The 17,133-nt window shown below is 42.6% G+C and overlaps 1 protein-coding gene across 49 annotated transcripts in view; it reads right to left on the bottom strand.

Moving 5' to 3' along the window:
- Positions 1-14,269: 14,269 nt before the first annotated feature.
- MAP4K4 (mitogen-activated protein kinase kinase kinase kinase 4) overlaps positions 14,270-17,133 on the bottom strand; it is a 172,428-nt gene continuing 169,564 nt past the window's right edge. For 27 of the 49 annotated variants that reach the window (XM_079110748.1, XM_079110743.1, XM_079110739.1 and 24 more), the window contains 4 exons: positions 16,457-16,606; positions 15,754-15,913; positions 14,787-14,926; positions 14,270-14,576 (listed from right to left, as the gene is read on the bottom strand). In XM_079110748.1, coding sequence (XP_078966874.1) covers positions 14,493-14,576; positions 14,787-14,926; positions 15,754-15,913; positions 16,457-16,606 — 534 coding nt within the window. In that variant the 3' untranslated portion in view covers positions 14,270-14,492. Of the gene's footprint in view, positions 14,577-14,786; positions 14,927-15,753; positions 15,914-16,432; positions 16,607-17,133 lie in introns of all 49 variants that reach the window. The other 22 variants (XM_079110750.1, XM_079110728.1, XM_079110762.1 and 19 more) reach the window with 1 other exon arrangement.

A 17,133-nucleotide genomic window follows, 5' to 3' on the forward strand; every position in this document is an offset into this window, starting at 1 on the left:
TGAAATTTCCTGTTATTTCCTTATCATATACTTTAGTTTGCCACTTCCCCCACCACAAAAACAAAAAGCTTTCTGAGATCTTAATTGGGTTTATATTAACTCTATATAGGTTATTTTATAATAAATTAACATATTTTTAAAGCTTCCAATCAATAAACATAGCATATCCCCTTCTTTAGGTCTTTAAATTCATTAAGTTGTCAGTGTAGAAGTCTTACACATTTTTTATTAGACTTATTCCTAGGACTTTGATATTTTTAAAAGTTGTTATAAATGATATATTTTTTTTTATTTTGGAATTTTTGCTGCTGAATAGAAATATAATTGATTTAAACAACTTTTATTTTGAAACAATTATAGATTCACTGGAAACTGAAAAAACAGTGGAGAGGTCCCCTTACCCTTCTGGTGACTGGGAGATTGACATTGGCACAATCCATAGACTTCTTTCAGATTTCACATCCCCAGCCCTTTTTAATGTTTTATTTTGAGACAGGATCTCACTAAGTCCTTCTGGCCTTGCTAAGTTGCTGAGGTTGGTCTTGAACTTGCAATCCTCCTGCTTCAGTCTCCCAAGCCACTGGGATTAAGGAACTGAAACTGTGAGCCCCCAAATGAACTTTTCCTCCTCTAATTGTTTTTGTCTGGTCTTTTATTCATAGCAGCACAAAAGCTGACTAGAACAGAGAGCAAGTGAGACAGAGTCAATCCACCAGATAGAACATTCAGATAATATCAGTGAAAGTAGAGACCAAAATAATAAATCATCAGATTTCAGATCAAAAGTAACCACTAGTATTGACTAGGATAATGGGGGGAAAAATGAATCCAGCTGAAATGAAAGGATTCAGATCACCAGAGATAAAACCCTGATGCTTTCAGAGGGGGAAGCATTCAAATATCAAGGAATAAGAATCAAATGGATGTGCAAACTCATACGTTAACACATGCAATCTAATGATAGAAGACAATGGAATAATACCTTTACAATTCTGAAGGAAACATATATTACTATGAAATTTTATCCCTGGGGAAAATCAATTGTGAGAGATGGAATGAAAATGGACATTTTCAGAAAAATGGGATCTAAAGCTTTCCTCCCACATAACCTTTCTGAGGAAGTTACTCAAGGATGTGCTTCGTGAAAATAAGGAAGGAAAACAAAAGGGAGAAGGAAGTGAAACAAAAAAGCATTTGAAATCTAACCCAGATAGGGGGAGGTGAAGTGATCAAAGAAGGGAAGTGTCAAAACGAGATCTGGCCAGCAGTCCTAGACAGCAGCTGACAGGCAAGAGTGGGAAGTGGTAGTGGTCTGTAATGGAGGTCTATCACAGATGTTGCTAAGAAAAATGGATTGCATTCTATAGATCAAATCAGTGAAAGCCGGATGATTTGGAAGATAAGATGAAAATACCTTTTTTTAAAAAGTGCTTCAGGATTCCAGGGAAAAACCATTCTATTTAGGAAAACCGTGGTTAAAATATGAACTATGGTTTGAGCAATTTTAGAGTACAGGAAAATATAACCCATTTAATTCAGGCATCAGAAATAACCTCTTTTCAGTGGTAAGGAGTTCATAAGATTTGATTGAAAACTAGGGAGAGAATATTTGCTTAGAATAATGTAAACACTATGATCTTCTGTCACCTTTCATCATCAACCCCATGAAGGGACTTTCTAGAGTGTTGAAAGTATACTAAAACTGGGTTGTAGTGATGGTTGCATGACTAAGTGTAAGTATACTAACGCTCATTCAACTGGACCTTTCAGATGGAATTTTTTTGAGGCCTATTTAAGTTAAACCTTAATAAAGCTGCTTTTAAAAGAAATGCAAAGTATCTTTAAGTGGCTATGGAGTGATCTCTGGGGTATAATTGAATGAGATAAAGAAGGAGAGGAAAAGTAAGGTCAGCAAGAGAAGAATACAAAAATACAAACTCATTTGTTTATGTGTTTTCTTAAATTGAAACTTTAAGTATATATTGATTATATATATTATATATTATGTATTATATTAACTGTTCTTAATTAAGAACAGTTACCTGCAAAGGTAAGGAGGACACTGGTGGCAGGAAGGAGGGAGGGAAACTTGAACTTCGGCTAGATTTTCTTTTGCAGATTTGACTTAAGATAATATTTTACGTAGTTATAAAACAAAATTAAATTGAAAAGCAACCCCTAAAAATCTATAACAAACATCGAGGGTAGAGAGGCTGCTACTGACCAGAGCTGGAACCCACCTAAGCATTGATAATCCCGACCTTATGGAGAGGGGACCCACCGACAACCTCAATGTGTTACATTTACTTAGATCTTGATTCAAATACAGTTTATGAGATAATCAGAGACAAATGAAAACTGAATATTTGATAAAATTAAATTTGTATTAGGTTTTGATGTGATGATTTTAGTGAATTTGGAAAAGGGTACTCAAATATTCCTGGATAAACTGCGGTAATGTCTAGGGACCGCTTCAGACTAGCCCGTGAGGGAAGAGGGCTGAGAGAATAAATCACACGGTTAGCCACAGGTGGTGATGACTGAGCAGGGCGAGTCTTCCACCATTCTTCCTTTCTTCCGCTATTTCCACACGTACTTAAGTTCTTCCACAGTAAAACATTTTGAAGTGTTATAAACCTAGTCCATTATTGTGCACTCGCTGTAAATTTGCTCCACAATCGTCAGTGCAAGAAATTGAGGCCAACCTGCTCCAAGCCACCACTGCTTAAAATGTTGGCATATCCAATCTGTGCAGTATGGGGTGGGATGACTGGTTTTCTGTGTGTTGTACCAGAAGCTCTGGGGCTCAGGAGTCATCTGGAAATAGGAGGGAGGTCTGGAGCCCTTGGCCCAAGGAGATGTTCATTGTTCTCACCCATGGGCTCTGTCACCTGAGGCTCTGCCTCCTGTGACTATACATTTCCCACAACACGTCACCTCTTTAAAGCCCTTATCACCTGGAGGGAGCCAAACAAGTTCTCTTCTAGCAGAATCTCCCCCCAAATTTGTCCCCTGTACCAGCTTCAAGGAACTCGCCCTCTCTCCTTGGTTGGACCCCATTATTCCGTCCTAACTGCTAAAACAAAGTGCCACAGACTGGGTGGCCAAAACAACGGAAGTTCATTCTCTCACAGTTCTGGAGCCTGAAGTCCAAGAGGAAGGTGCCAGCAGGTTGTTTCTCTTCCACCCTCTCTCCCTGGCTTGTAGTCACCTGTTATCTCACTGTGTCCTCCCTCACTTTCCTTTCTGTGGTGCATATTCCTGTTTTTTTTTTTTTTTTTTTGCGGGGCAGATGGGGTACTGGGGCCTGAGCCACATCCCCAGCCCTATTTTGTATCTTATTTAGAGGCAGGGTCTCCCTGAGTTGCTTAGTGCCTCACTTTTGCTGAGGCTGGCTTTGAACTCGAGATCCTCCTGCCTCAGGCTCGCAAGCTGCTGGGATTACAGGTATGGACCACTGCGCCTGGCGCTCCTTCTCTTCTTTAAGGACACCAGTCCTACTGGATTACAGTCCAAACTATGGCCTCATTCAACCTTAATTACCCTTCAAAGCCCTTATCTCCAATTTGCAGTACCCTCAGCAACGTATGAGTGTACCTATTCTCCCACATCCTCAACATTGGTGCAACCATTATGGAACGCAGTATGGAGATTCCTAAGAAAGCTTGGAATGGTACCACCATTTTACCCAGTTATCCCACTTCTCGGTTTATAACCAAAGGACTTAAAATCAGGATAGTACAGTGATGCAGCCACATCAATGTTTATAGCTGCTCAATTCACAATAGCTAGATTGTGGAATCAATTTAGATGCCCTTTAACAGATGAATGGATAAAGAAAATGTGGCATGTATACACAATGGAATATTACTCAGCCTTTAAGAATGCAATTATGGTATTTGCAGGTAAATGGATGAAGTTGGAGAATATCATGCTAAGGGAAATAAGCCAAACCCAAAAAACCAAAGGCTGAATATTTTCTCCGATATGTGGATGCTAATCCACAATAAGGGATGGGGAGTGGGCTAGGGAAGCATAGAAGTACTGTGGATAAGGCAGAGGGGAGTGAAGGGAGGGGAAGGGGCATGGGGGTTGGAAGGATAGGAGCATGAATCGAACATTATTACCCCATGTACATATATGACTGGTGTGATTCTACATCATGTACAAACAGAAGAATGAGAAGTTATACTTCACTTATGTATGATGTGTTAAAATATGTCCTCCTGTCATGTATAACTAATTAGGACAAATTTTTAAAAAGCCCTAATCTCCAAATACAGTCACATTGGGCATTAGGGCTTCAGTTAATCGGGGTGGGGACACAATTCATTCCATAGCAGACCCCTATTTTGCTTTTCCCTACCAAACTCCCCCAGTGGGCCCGTTTTCCTAAACAGAAGTCTTGGCAGTGAAGTTGTCTTCCAGGTGCCTGGGAACTTGCTTTGGTCCTGAAACCCTGTCATGTACCCTGGGGGGGAAAGCGAGGGGCAAATGCCCATCGCCTTGGGAACCAGTAGAAGCAATGGCAGCATCTCTCCCAGCAGCAAGAGCAAAACACGTCATACCCAATAATGTGTGTATGACAGAACAAAAAACCGGGTTCCTGTCTGCCTCTCCCCCTCTGGCCTGACTTTTCCTCCCGGAGTTTTCTATCCATTCTTGAGCTTCCCTCATAGTGTGCTTATGTCCCTGCATTACCCAGAGCCCTGGATGCTCCTGATTTTAATAACAATTTCCATGGAACCACATGATATCAAAGTGCAGTTCCCAGACCAGTAGTGTCAATACGGCTGAGAAACTTGTTAGAAATGCAGATTTTCCGGCTCTACCCTAGACCTTGAGAATCAGACCTCTGGGGAATCAAGTCAGCTCTTTTTCAAGCCTTCTTGGGGGTCGGGTGCATGCTCCATGGTTGCAGGCCTCCGGGTTCACGCCTGCAATGGCCTGGGTCCCTCACTAAGCCCCACGCTCACCCTTCTTGTTCCTTAAAGATCTCTATGTACCGTTTCTTCATTTCTCATGATGAATCTCAGCTAAAATCAGAACTTCTTCCCTCCCTTTTTTACAGTAACATCAGTGGGTTGTACGGCGGCCTGTACAAAGCATGCTAGTTTGTCAATACTTATTGAATGGATAAATGACTTTATGCATGCCATCAGGTAACACTTTTATTGATGTTGATGCTTCGTGTGTAGTTCCCGCCCCCCCTTTCTTTTTGGTACTGGTGATCAGAGATACTTTTTTTTTGGAGACAGGATCTCACTAAGTTGCTGAGGCTAGCCTTGAATTTGCGATCCTCCTGCCTCAGTCTCTCAGTCACAGGGATTATAGGGGGGTGTGTGCCACCATGCCTGGCTCATGTGCAGTTTTATGTTGGTTAAAAAATATCAGCTGGGCACGGTGGTACATGCCTGTAATCTCAGCAGTTTGGGAGGTTGAGGCAGGAAGACAGTTCAAGGTCAGCTTCAGCAAGAGAGAGGTGCTAAGCAACTCAGTGAGACCCTGTCCCTAAATAAAATACAAAATAGGGCTGGGGGTGTGGCTCAGTGGTTGAGTGCCCCTGAGTTCAATCCCTGGTAACCCCTCCCAATAATGATAATCTCAAATAGCTGAACTTGATCACCTGAAGCTGGAGGAATGTCATCTAAGAAGAGCTCAGTTCTACAGGACAGGAAGCCATGACTGCCGAACTGCAAGATAAACGCCCTCTTGTGTCACTCCCAGCTCACAGTGATGGCTTCTGCCTAGATGTCATGGCAAGACCCACCTGCAGCCAGCTCTCCAGAAAGCATGGAGAATGTGAAGTAAGACAACGGTTGCACTTCGACACCAGCCAGGGAGATTCTGACCTGGACTCCCAGGCCGTAATCTCAACTTTTAGAACAGTATAGGTCGAGTAGTTCAGAGAGAAACAATCAGAATCTTGTTGGTCAGTGAGTAGAGGACATATGAGCGAGCTGGGAGGCCATGTTATCCAGCTACCGTGGCATTTCTCAGTTTCTTCTATCATGTGGGTCATTCTTTCCTTCACAGTTACACAATAGCAGGGACCAGTACCTATTTTCCCCACAACTATGTAAGTCTCTGAGAACTTCATCTCCCAGTAGGTTAGGCCCTCATTCGCTCCCCCAGGTGACTCAGAGGCCCCTGGGTGAACACCATCCCTGCCAGTAAGGGCAGGGCCTTCTGTCTAAAACACCACCTTTCTCGGGAAAAGTGGGCCCCTGGCTGTTTGGATCACACAGCGTGGGAATGCATGTGGGGCACCCTGGTAGACACCCACCTTCCCCACAGCCTTGAGGAAATGAAGGAGAGCCTGGGAAAGGATGGTCGGTGTTCAAGTGTGCTGTGTCCACCTTATTGGGAAGAATGAGGTCTGCAAATGATGCCGGTCTACCTTTGATTTTCCCACATTTCTGTTAGTAGAGCCAAGGAACAAACAAAGCTTTGTACGTGGAAGAAAAATTTTCTAAAATCCACATTTCTGGATGAAAATGTGGATGAACAATAGAAGGGCACCCACCCCACCCTGAGCCTCATTTCAGGTAACATTCTAGTGGAACCAGGTGTCAGCCATTCCGCAGGCCTTTGGCTCAAAAACATTAATGACTTAATAGCGCTCTTAAAACACTGATCAAAATAATAAGCACTGAGGTATAGGAAAGACAGTCACTGGGAATTAGTCAACCAAGTCCATTCTAGAATGATGTCCTGAAGGTTAACTTTGAAGTGCTCAGTATGATGTTGACAATATTTGTCACAAGACTATGACAGTATCTATAAGGCCTCTAGCAAGATGGTAGCCATTAGCCACAAGTGGTTAGAGTGCAGATTATGGCTAGTGGGAACTGAGATGCACTGTGTAATATATATATCCAAGTTCAAATCCTTGTAGAGAAAAAAATGCAAATTATCCCATAAAATGTGTTGAAATATTATTTTTGAACATATAAGCTAAGTATAATATATTAGTATTAATATATTATATTAACAATTTTTAAATGAATATTATATGTTAGAGACCAACAAAAATTATGGCCTGTGTTGCCAGGTTGACTTATTTTTGCATACCACTTAGAAGTTTCTCCCATTACCCTTGAATCACTAAAAAGTATCCTAAGAAATATCTGTTCAAATCCCTTTCCATTCATTGACGAACATTATGTTATCTTATCTTTACATTTTTCGAGTTCTTTATATACTCTGGATATTGATCCTTTGTTAGATGAAGAGGTGGCAAAGACTTTCTGCCATTCTGCAGATTGTCCTATCAAACAAATGGCCAATGAAAATATGAAAAAATGCTTAACATCTTTAGCCATCGAGGAAATACAAATCTATACTACACTGAAGTTCCATCTTGGAATGGTTACTATCAAGAAAACAATGACAAACTTTGGAAAGGATGTGGAGAAAAGGAACCCTTATACCCTGTTGGTGGGAAGGTCTCCAGGGCCAGACAGGACAACTTCCCTGATTTTAGATCCAGCAGGGCCTACCCATTTCCTGGGGTGGGAAAGTCTGCAGAGTTCCCAACTAGGTTGCTGTGGGGAAGTTGTCGAGGAGCGAGCCACATCACTGGGAAACAGGCGTCAAATGCAGCAAGCACTCCAGAGAGGCCCTGGAGAGCGTGCGCATGGTCCTGGAGCAGGTCCTCCGTCTTGCTGAGCTCATTTCTGCTGCACCCAGAGAAGCTGTCCAGCCTGAATCCTCATTTGCTCAAGTCCACTCACATTCACGAGGAACACCAAAGCCATTTCATAGGGGTTCAAAACTGTTCTCAAATGGTTCATGGATCACTTTTCTCCTTTGTGTAACCTTAGTACAGACTCAGGTCAGGTAGGCAGATGCTGGAGTCCGTTGAAGTAACCTCAGACCCTCTACATCCCAACAAGCCTACCTCAATGGGGTGGGCCTGGCCAGTCACTGGAGTTGTCTTTTTCACCCTGCTGGACAGCTGACTGTCCCTTTCTAACTCAGGTTGATGCTGTCCTGCAAGCTCTACCCACTTCTACCTGTCACTTGGCTACAGCATTTAATGTCTCTCCAAAAAAATTAAGCCAAGAGGGTGTACCCTCCATCTCTTCCTCAGGCTAAGATGGTGCGTGCAAAACCCCAGCTCAGTGTCGGGGGCACAGCAAATACACACAATCCTATTACCATTGTCATTGTTACTACCCCCAAAGCAGGCTGGCATTCTCAGGTGACTTATCTTTAGGGGTTTATATAATTACATCTACTAATTGTTACTCTTCCTTTCACCCAGTCTTTATCGGACCTAGTTTGGTCTCCTTTCCAGTGGGGCAGCTCTCCTGTGTGAGGCTGCAGTTAGTCGAGATCTCAGTGCAAGTGTGACCTGTCATCTCTCACTTCAGTTTTATGCACAGTCCAAACTTTGACCAGCCTTTTCTGCCAGCTACCTGTTGTTCCAGCTACAAAGCATGAAACTTTTGCATATGCACCACAGCAAGAGGCTCTGCTTCAATCTCTAGGATACACTAAGCCTTGCTCCAGTGGCCCTTTCGTCCCCTCCACTGGTTCCCCACAGGATCACTGTACCTTAAGACTGCCTACTACAAAGGTTGCTCAACTTGTTCGACCGACCAAAATGCCACCAAGTTCCCAGAAGTTTCCTAGCTTTCACACTCACACAACCATGACCCCTGCAGCGGGGGGACGAGGCCTCCTGGGAGGCAGCGCGGAGCAAGGGTCCTTGGTGCCAGTAAGACACATGGGGACCCAGGACAGCTGCATGTACCTGCCCAGCATGAGAAAAGGAAGCGAGCCAGCCTTAGGTCTCTTCCTGTGGTTGGAGGTTCCCATGGCAGGCAGGACCTGGGCCTACAGACGTGGCAGTGGTGCTTCTGCAATGGTCTGCGTTCCAATTCTTGAGTCCCTGGACCTGATCTCGCACGAGCCTGATGTTGAAGCTGTTTGAGGGAGGGGAACGCCGCGTTTCAAGAGCTCAAAATGAAAATGTGCCTCAGAAGGAACCCTTTTCTGTGACTGCTTCTGGACTGGGTCACTGAGGAGTGAAAGGTGAACTGCAGCTTTTGCGTAAAGGCGAGAGACTCATGAGCTGTCAGCAAGATAGTTGGCTCTAAAACTGAAGGCAGATACCAGTGACACAGATCAGGAAACAAGGGTACAGGGCGGGGGAACACACCACTGGCACACGTTACAACATGGATGAACTAATTCCAAGAAGCCAGTCACAGAGGAACACACAGTGAAGCGTGGTCTCTGCCATGCTCAGAGGAGGTGAATCTACAGCAACTGCGAGGAGGTGAAAGGTTGGTCAGGCTGAAAGCAGAGGGTTGGAAGATCAGAGGTTAAAGGCAAGGGCACAGGGCACCCTGATGGGGCACTGTTTTGTGAATTGTGCTGGTGATGGATGCACAACTCTGAACAGAGTCACAGAACTGTGTACCTTGGGTGGGTGAATTGTACTGTGGGAATTATGTCATAGTAAAGCTGTTTAAAAACATCAAGAAATTATTCAGTATTATTGACGGTGGAAAATCACTTGATATTGGTTTCTAAGGAATGCAGTTAAGTCAGACTTCTGCAAATTTGAAGAGGGAGAATCCTTGCTTGAGCTCTAGCCACATACATCCCCAGAAGTTCTGCAGGACGCCTTGTCGGATGATGGTTATTTTTAGAAACTCATTTCCTGTTAGAATATCAAATACAAAGTCCCTGGATACAGAGACTGGGATCAGAAATGGAGCCCTTGCAGTGTTACCAAGCAAGCTGAACTCCAGCTGGAGCACAATTATGGACAGGGCGACCTACTGGTGCTCCATATTCCCGGGACTGGCTGGCCCAGGCCTCTCCCTTACCAGCCCATGTTACATGGCAGGGCAGTTTCTCTTAGATTAACACCAGTTTTTATTTGACTTCCATTGACAAAACATGAGAAAAATGTTTGTTCGCTAGTTCTCTGCAGGGCAGAGCACAAATTTTGGACTTAATACTGATTATTAGATCTGAGAAATGACCTCAACTCACATGCACTCTGTATCCAACAAGAAATGTGACAAAAGAACACCATGCCAAGTCATCAGGGCACAGGACAGGACACACACAGATAAGTTAGGGCAGACCCAAAGATGGGAGTTCTGAAAGACTTTGCAGCACACACAGTTTGATCAACCTTAAGATGAAGGGAGAGATTAGGTATGAGAACCTCAGATAGGAACACTCCTTCCTCTCCCCTAAGTCGCAATTACTTTCCCCAGTAATTTTACTTTTTGAAACATTACATCTACTTCTCCTAAAGTGAAACAAGGATGCTGTTGTTATTGTTTAAAGTGATACAAAGCAGTAATTTTACTGCATGTTTGAATGTGATGCCAAAGCACAGAGCAGGTATCAGCTATGGGACTAATTTGATTCCGGCTGATTTGAGTGAAATCTCAACCAAACTTGTGGAAAGATGGAACAGGAGGATCCACAACAGTATGAAAGAACTCTACCAGTTGCAAGAAACATCAACTAGGAGAAGAAAATCTTATTCATCTGGTAGCCTGGGTATTTATTTTGATTTTAATCTTAGAGAAATAACATTTCTAATATGAAGCACGAAGAAATTTCTTCATCAGTGGGTGATGTAGCATGCCCCGCTCTGGAGAAACAGACTGCTAGTGAGAAACTGTGCCCAGCAGACCCATGGGCATGGGTGAGCCCATGTTCAGTCTCCACATTACATCTGCCATCTGTATGCCAAATTCAGAAAGGCTACCCTAACTGTACTGTTAGGTACAAATAGGCTATTTTACTTTTCAACCCAGTTTAGACCTGCAAAAATCCAAACTTATTTCTTAAGGATCAGCTTTATCCCATTTTGACTTCAGAAACTCAGTGATGGAGAGCTCCTCACCTATTTGAGACATTCATGCAAACATCTGTTACTTTTGTAACTTGTGCTGGTGGTCATTAGGAGCCTTCCTGCTGCAGACAGCATATTTGAGAGCTGACTGCCACAGCTAGAGGGTGGTGAAGGGGGTGCACATAAAACAAGGGAGCTCACACAAGGGAAATGTCTGGAGCATCAGAAGGTATTTGAAACTCATGCCACATATAATAAGGTGTCATTTTTCTTTATTTAAGGGGAAAAGTGGGGAGGGGGACAACAATAATTCTCAATACACAGTAGACAAGTTAGCACTGAAAAAAAAAAAAAAAAAAAAAAAAAAGGCCATGTACTTGCCACCAGTCTGCACTGCAGCTTCATGATTAGTGAATTTAAAGCCGTCCATCATTTGTATTACTACTTAGCAAACTTATAATTGGCAAAATTAGGGATTATAAATCACCGTAAGTGTGCTACAACTAAGTAAAAAACCTACATAATCCATAAAAATCACTTTAAAATAAACCATAAATATGTGATGCACATTAGTATAACAAAACCATTTTTGTAAACATTTTCTCCAACATAAAGTGTGCATGATAAAAAAGTAAGAACGCTGCACTCAACACAAAAAGGGTTATTCTGATTTAAATACAGAAAGGTTTTACTGAAGCTCTGGCGAAACCTGGATACACCTGGGGCTTTTCTTTTTGTTTTGAAGAGCGTTCCCATAACAGTTTCAATGTTCCACATGTGATATGTCAATTGAATACTGTTTGCTTCTGCAAAATTACCATATTGGCACGTCTGTGGAAGGGGGGGGGGGGATAATTCCTTCCCTAAAAGAATCTGAAATTTCAATAGCTCATAATCTTTTATGAAGGAATTTCACTGGCTTCTGCATTAAACTGTCACACCTCAAGTTGGTTCATAAGCTGACGAGGCCAAGAAGCCCACTCCAGGAACCCATCCCACAAAGACAAACAGCCATCCTACTTCAGCAAATGAACCTGGCAATGGATTCGGCTAAGCTCAAATCAAACACCAAGAGAGTGCCCAGGGTGTGCCTGGGCTGCCAGCAGCACAGGCAGAGCTGACGGGAGCTTAGAGCCCCTTTCCATGCCCTCCTGAGGCAAAGTTCTAAGCACTCCAAATTCCAATGAGACGCCATTTTCATCATGTGCTAAAACCACACGATTCAGACAATGAGTCTCCCGTCTATGGACAGTAGAAGACCAGGACACCTTGGATGCTTCTGTCTCACTGTCACCAGTTGCCTGACATTTCTTCAGACATCTGCCCATCTTTCGTAGCTCTCTTAAGGCCAATGAAGGAGCTGCAATCAACTAGACCATTCCTTCTCCTCTGGATACATGTGTTAACCTTGGCATCTTCCATCTTATGAAAAGCCTAAATGTGGACAGAAGTTCAACTGGGGAATTGGATTCTGACTGAAGTCCTTTGGTGATGGAACCTGGCCTACTTCAAGTTCCTTTCACTGGTAGGATTAACTCCTCAACCTTCTCTGGATTAACTAGATGAACCAACAAAAAAGGATCAGATCTTTCTGCTTTGGCCATTAGCAGTACTAGAAATCACATTCATGGAAAAACCATTTCTATCTCCTTGTCTTGCTTAAAGAAGGGAAGACTTTCTCAGCCTATCTCATCTTTGTGGAGAGGTACAACTTGGTACTTATTCTGTGTTGGAAAGATGTATTTTCTTTCTTTCTCTTTATAACCAGATTTTTGTAGTTCAAAGGAGAGCCTTGGGGAAAATGCTGGCCAGGAGGATGAGAATGAGAGCTGTCAGAATGGACATCAGAGGGGGCAAGGAAGCTGGCAGAGGCTTGCAGATAGGTGCAGGTGACTGTTACGTTTTGGGGGAAAGAGAGGGATAGCCCTCATTTTCATGTTTAATTAAAGAAAACCAGAAAGAAGATCAAGCCTACAGACACCAGGCTTCTGTCTGGGTAATGAAGAACAGAGCAGTTGTCCTGCCATATTCCCACTCAGAACGGAATTGGGAAGCAAGACAGCAGAGCGTGGCTCTGAGCACTGCTCCTGCACCAAGACCCGAGCATCCTTGGAGGAATGGAGAGATGACCAGGAAGCCATGAAACAAATTATTACTCAAGACATTTATTACAAATGTCACGAACATATTCATAAAGTAAAATTAGTTTAAAAAACAGAGAACAAGAGAGCAAGTGAGAAAACAAGAGCCAGGGCTTCCATATTACACCTAAAACACAGGAAGATGCCATCTTTATGAATAAGTAGAATTAACTACATTCTTAAAATAGTTTTAGTGCATCGCATTTTTAGAAAAGGGACATACCCTTACCCCAAGAAAAGGTTCCTGCAACACTAAACAGTTTGTGTGACTATTCTAACATGACCACCTGTCTGCTACCAGACCCCCAATGGAAAACAATGAGATCTCATGTGTTGTAGGCGACAGTTGCCCATCAACTACTAATGGTGAATCTCATGAAAGTAAAGCATTCTGCTTTCTAAGCTTAGAAAACAAACTGTGTCAGCCACAATGTTATTCCTACCATCATGGACAGTTTTTCTTGCGCCTGCTTAGATTTCTGACAAAAATAACAAACCTCAATCTGATAGTTTTGGTATTAAGATTAAATTAAACATTAATGTTTTCTTCCAAAAACGTAAACTAAATCACCTCTCAATGCATTAAAAACAATGAGGTAGGCAAAAAAATAAACATGTAGGTTGAATTTTTTTTTCTTCTGCAAGTACAGACTGTGGTAAAACTGTTGTTGCACTTCTAGGTTTAAACAAAAATTAAACCTTTAACTGAGGCAGTGCTAATACTGTCACACAACAAAGTTCTGGCCGTTAATACAAAATGCACACGTTCTCTTTTTCTTTTTCTTTTTTAGAACCATCTGCACATGATTTAGGCAAAACTTGGTACACAGAAAAACGACTGAATTCTTGGCCAGGATACCCTCCCCCCCAAAAATCCAAAGAAACAAAATGGGACCCCTTAACCCACCCTACCCCAAACCCCACCCACAAAAAAAGTTATCCTAGTAACTGTGTCTTTCACATTTTATAAATATTAACTTCTTAGACCTGCACCTTCTTCTTTGTCCACATATTGTCACATTACAAAAAAGAAATGTCAATTAAATACATTGTTAATGTTACTATATTAAATCTGTTCTCTGCTTCAGCAAACTGCTCCTTACACCACTTTTCACCTCCTTGTGCCCACTGCCAACACAACTGATGGCGTGTTCATTGTCGCCACCTTCAGATACCCACAGGACAGTTATTCAGAGACAAGGAATTCTGGAGCTGCAGGAAAGGGGTTTTTTCTGGTCTGATGCTCAACCCCAAACACTTCTAGCACCGATGGTAGAATCTGAACAGCACCAGCTGCAATGCAGCCTTGATTTATTTTTAAGAGGGGAAAAGAAGAGAACAGAAATAAACTGGCAAGAGAAGAGTAGGAAGGAAGGGAAAGAGGACCAACACGTGAGGCCTGCACACACAGCTGTCCTGGCTGCACCGGTGCAGCTCTAAGCTCCAGTTGCAAGGAATTCCAAGTTCTCAGGATCCTGAAGACTTTAGAGGTCAGCAATCCCCAGGTCACACTGCTTCTACCAGCTCAGAAGAGAAGTCCTGCCTAATGTCATGAAATAAACCTGACTGCTGCCACCAGACCGAACAGAGGCAAAGAACACCTGCAAAAGCAAGAGAAGGTGCAGTTAGCAGGTCATTCAGTGCCTTCCAGTATTCCAAACCCTACAAACATACCCCAAACTTGACATTGAAAAAGTCCTTTAATTTATTCCAGAATCTATCAAAATTACAGTTCATCATCAAACTCCATGGACAATAAACCATTGCTAAAAGACAATACCAACTTAAAGAAAGCAATAAGGGAACATTACCTTGTCATTGCGTTCACATAAGAATTTTAGTCTCTGAGCCCTTTTGTGCATAAATACACCATCCAAGTGACCAGTTTCCACAGATCGGATCTCTATGGCCTTCTCTCCCCAGCCCATTGTCTGATTGGATCGAATATATGCTTTCAGGGAGGGGAAAATACAAATTGTTAAAGGTAAGGAAACAGCCTGATGTGATATGTATATACACGGGTATACACACACTCACTCACTCACTCCTAAATGCCTACTATTTGAGGATTTTTGTTTTAAGGATTCTGCCTCTGCAACCCCTAGTCTACCTCTATTGAACTAATTTCCCTTATGCTTATCTTCAAAAATGACCCACCAAATGCAGAGTTTTAGTGCGCATTTTTATCAATCCAGTCATGGGAGAAGGTGGGGGAAGAAACTTTTGAGCAGAGATAGGGACTTAACTGCGACAAAACCAAGACAGTGTTGGGGTATAAACACAAGCCACAAAAACTTCCATACAGCCTCTGCTCCTGAATGCCAACACCAGGCTACGCAGGAGGCCGTGCTTCCAGCTGTGGCAGAGCCACTCTCAAGAACAAGGTATCTCCTCTTTTCTCTCTCTCTTTACTTTCCACAAAGCATAAAAAACAAACAAACAAATAAACAAACTCCTCTATTTTCTCTGGGTGTCTCAAGGATTAAATGAGAGACTGTGGCAACAGTTTTTAAACAGTTATGTCGAGCTGGGCTGCAGCTATACCTCAGAGGCACAGAGCTTGCCTAGTGTGCCTAGGTTCAATCCCCAGTACCTTACATCCCCCACCACACAAATTACTTGATTTTGTTCTAAAATAGATCCATGATTATTCTATTTCCATGATCTATAATCCATTGCCAACCACTCCACTAAATGCAAAATTAGTATGTGAAATAGATGCAGTCTTAGAAAAAGACACTACTTTCACAAGTGCTCCCAACCCCCCGTGCGACGTACCTACAGATGTTGGCATCTCTCCCCACTGAAGAACCACATCCTTGGTGATCCTTCCATATGTGTTCACATAAACCCCCTCATCTTCGTAGCACACCAGAAGCTCCATCCCATCCGTGTTGGGGAGGATAATAATTGCATGGGGTTTGATGCTACATTGGATCTAGAGAAGAGGAACAGAACACAGGGAAGCATGTTTGTAGCTATTTCCAGCACTGTGAAAGTGATCAATAAGACCACCTACTGAATGCATTGGTACCATATCCCTGGTGACATATATAGCAAAGAGATAATGTTCTAGAAAACCCATGTGACATGTATCCCGTCTATTGTTAACAGATCATATACTCTACTGACTCACATTTCCTGAGGCCCCTGAAACACATTTGAATAGTAGGCTACATTTGAGAACCAGTCCCAACCCAGGAGTATTCTGGTCTGCCAGCAATCAACCCCAATTCACCCCATGTTAGTCAAAGCAAGGGCTGAGAAGTTTTCAGCCAGGCTTCATAGAGCCGGGAAAGTGGATTTCCACTTTTCTCGGAGCAAGGAGCTATTAAAAACGATACGTAATTTAAATACTCACCCCCACACCATGGGGAAATGAGGAAACCCTGCTTGTGTTAGTTCACTAAGCAGAGTAAAGGAAAAAGTCAAAACAAAATGAAGCCAGTCAACCAACCATAGAGTGTGGGTTCTTTCTTACGTGTGTTGGTAGATAAATGTCATAGACTGATCCTGAATCCACATCAACAGCATGGAATCCAGCACAGGATCCATAGATCACTTTCAACCTCTGGCCTTCCTCAACAGTGAGATCCACCAGTAATGGCTTATGTACCAATTCTCCAAATGACTACAAAGAAATAATCAAGACAGAAGCAATAAGGCGAAATAGAACTTATACCTAACAGATGACACTAGACAAGCAGAATCCAACCACATTCAGTCCAGGTAGTGAGTCACACTGGCAACAACCACAGGTAGAACTACTCTATAAAATAAGTTTTTATTATGTTTGTATCTGTTAATTAGCATCTAGTAGACAAATATTCCATAAATTATGTCCTCAATCTCTCCTACCTAGTCCAAGCCTTCTGTACTGTCACTTTCTATCTTGTGGTCTTGATAAGAAAAATATGTAAAGTCAAACAACAGGAGTTTCTGCAGTATAATTCAAATGCAGGTGGTACAAAGAGAAGCTACAGGGAATCATGTTAGGAATCTAAAAAACACTGTCACCCTTGTCAATATGTGCACTATAAAGACTCCTGCTGAAATTTTCTGACTAGGACTGATACGGTGATGAAAGGCTATGATGTACTGAACAGCCTGGATTGTGGAGCATGGCTTCAGTTCTTCACTAATATCAGTACTACCAGC

Source organism: Sciurus vulgaris (genome assembly GCF_902686455.1).
Source record: "Sciurus vulgaris genome assembly, chromosome: 14".
In the NCBI taxonomy this organism is placed as follows: Eukaryota; Metazoa; Chordata; class Mammalia; order Rodentia; family Sciuridae; genus Sciurus; species Sciurus vulgaris.